The 1,847-nt window shown below is 37.2% G+C and overlaps 1 protein-coding gene across 1 annotated transcript; it reads right to left on the reverse strand.

Annotated features, from left to right (window-relative positions):
- Nucleotides 1-632: 632 nt before the first annotated feature.
- LOC123938416 (olfactory receptor 2AK2-like) lies at nucleotides 633-1,583 on the reverse strand. Its single transcript, XM_045999763.1, has one exon. The coding sequence runs from the start codon at nucleotides 1,581-1,583 to the stop codon at nucleotides 633-635; it is 951 nt and encodes a 316-aa protein (XP_045855719.1).
- Between the last annotated feature and the right edge of the window lie 264 nt (nucleotides 1,584-1,847).

A 1,847-nucleotide genomic window follows, 5' to 3' on the forward strand; every position in this document is an offset into this window, starting at 1 on the left:
TGATGTACTCCAGATTTTTCAAGTCTGTTTTGTTTTGTTTTGTTTTATCTTATTTTATCATATCTTACTTTATGTTGTTTTATTTTATTTTGTTTTGTTTTATTTTATTTTATTATGTCTCCCTGCAATGGAATGAAATCTTAATGAGATCAGAGCATTCTGTCAGTTTTTATCATTGTTTACTGCCACATCACCAGTGTCTATACTAGCACAACAGACATAACCTCACATCACTTTTGAATGAATGTAGACATGAGTGAACTATTTACAGTGACATATATTACAGTTTCCTTATTATACTTTTAATATCACGTGCTTGAGTATATCTCTTACTCACTACATTCAGACATTAAGGAGGACATTACAAAATACATGTTTCGAGATGCAAACATTGAGTTAACAGTTGAAATGTATTCCCAGAAGCCAAATACTGTTGACAATAACACCATTTTTTCGAGGTTTCAATTTGGGAAAGCATGTAGCTTCAATAACTATGATTAAGCCATCCTGAAATGAGCAAGAATCAATATATTTATCAATTTATTGCATAAATATCCTTTAGATTAACATATTCCAAACAGTATTCTAGGTAAAGTGATCTATATTGGTCAATCTCAATCAATAAGGCGTTCCTAAAGTGACATTTCCTGTACAAATATCAATGATGCCAACAGTCTTTTCAGGGCACCAGTAACCTCTTTATTTCTCAGGCTGTAGATGAATGGATTCAGAAGAGGTGTGATGATGGTGTAAAACACTGCCACTGCCTTATCCTGTTCTGGAGAATGGAAGGAGTGTGGCCTTGCATAGGTGGAGAGGGTAGTCATATAAAATAGGCTTGCCACAATTAGGTGAGAGGAACAAGTGGAGATAGCTTTTGTCTGTCCTTTACCTGAGCTCACCTGGAACACCACAGTAAGTACACGGGCATAGGAAGCTAGAATGGCCATGAATGGTAGCAGCAGAATGATAAGCCCACTTAGGAGGACTGTATGCTCATACTGGGAAGTATCCTGACACACCAGTGGTAACAGAGATGGAACTTCACAGAAAAAGTGGTTAACAATTCGAGACCTACAAAATGGAAGTTGAAAAGCATACAACGTATGCACTAAAGCATTGATAGAACTACTGCCCCATGAGCATGTGACCATGAACCAACAGATATTCTTGCTCATAAGTACAGGATAGTGTAAAGGGTGACAGATGGCTTCATATCGATCATAGGACATGAAACCAAGGAGAAGGGCTTCAGTTCCACCAAGTGCCAAGAATACAAATGCTTGAATTTCACAACCTAAAAATGTAATGGTCTTACTCTTTGTCAGGAAGTCAGTGGTCATCTTGGGCACGGTGGTGGAGATGTACATTATGTCAATAAAGGAGAGCTGACTGAGTAGGAAGTACATTGGAGTGTGGAGTCTGATGTCCAACTGAATGAGAAGGACCAGTATGATATTCCCCATCAGAGCCACTGAAAAGAGGGTTACAATGGCAACAAAGAGGAAATTGTCCATTTGACCATATTGGAAAAGACCAGAAAGTATAAAATCTGTTTCTACACTTTGATTTCCCGTCTTCATAGTTTAAACTGAAACACATCAGAACAGATCATATCCCGAGATTCCATGAAAGTCCTTTAAGGGAAAAGAAAGTGATTATTACTACATGCTTTTATTGCCTCCATAGCATTTTCTCAGCCAAATGAAATTTCAAGACTGTACGCCACTTCTATTTTCTTCCATAGATGAGGGGAAAACAAATTATCTTATTACAGTAACTTTCAGAGAATAAGTCCTGTATGATCAGAGTTTAGTCAAAATCGTTACACACAGGGCACATTTTAG

This window comes from Meles meles, chromosome 3 (genome assembly GCF_922984935.1).
Source record: "Meles meles chromosome 3, mMelMel3.1 paternal haplotype, whole genome shotgun sequence".
In the NCBI taxonomy this organism is placed as follows: Eukaryota; Metazoa; Chordata; class Mammalia; order Carnivora; family Mustelidae; genus Meles; species Meles meles.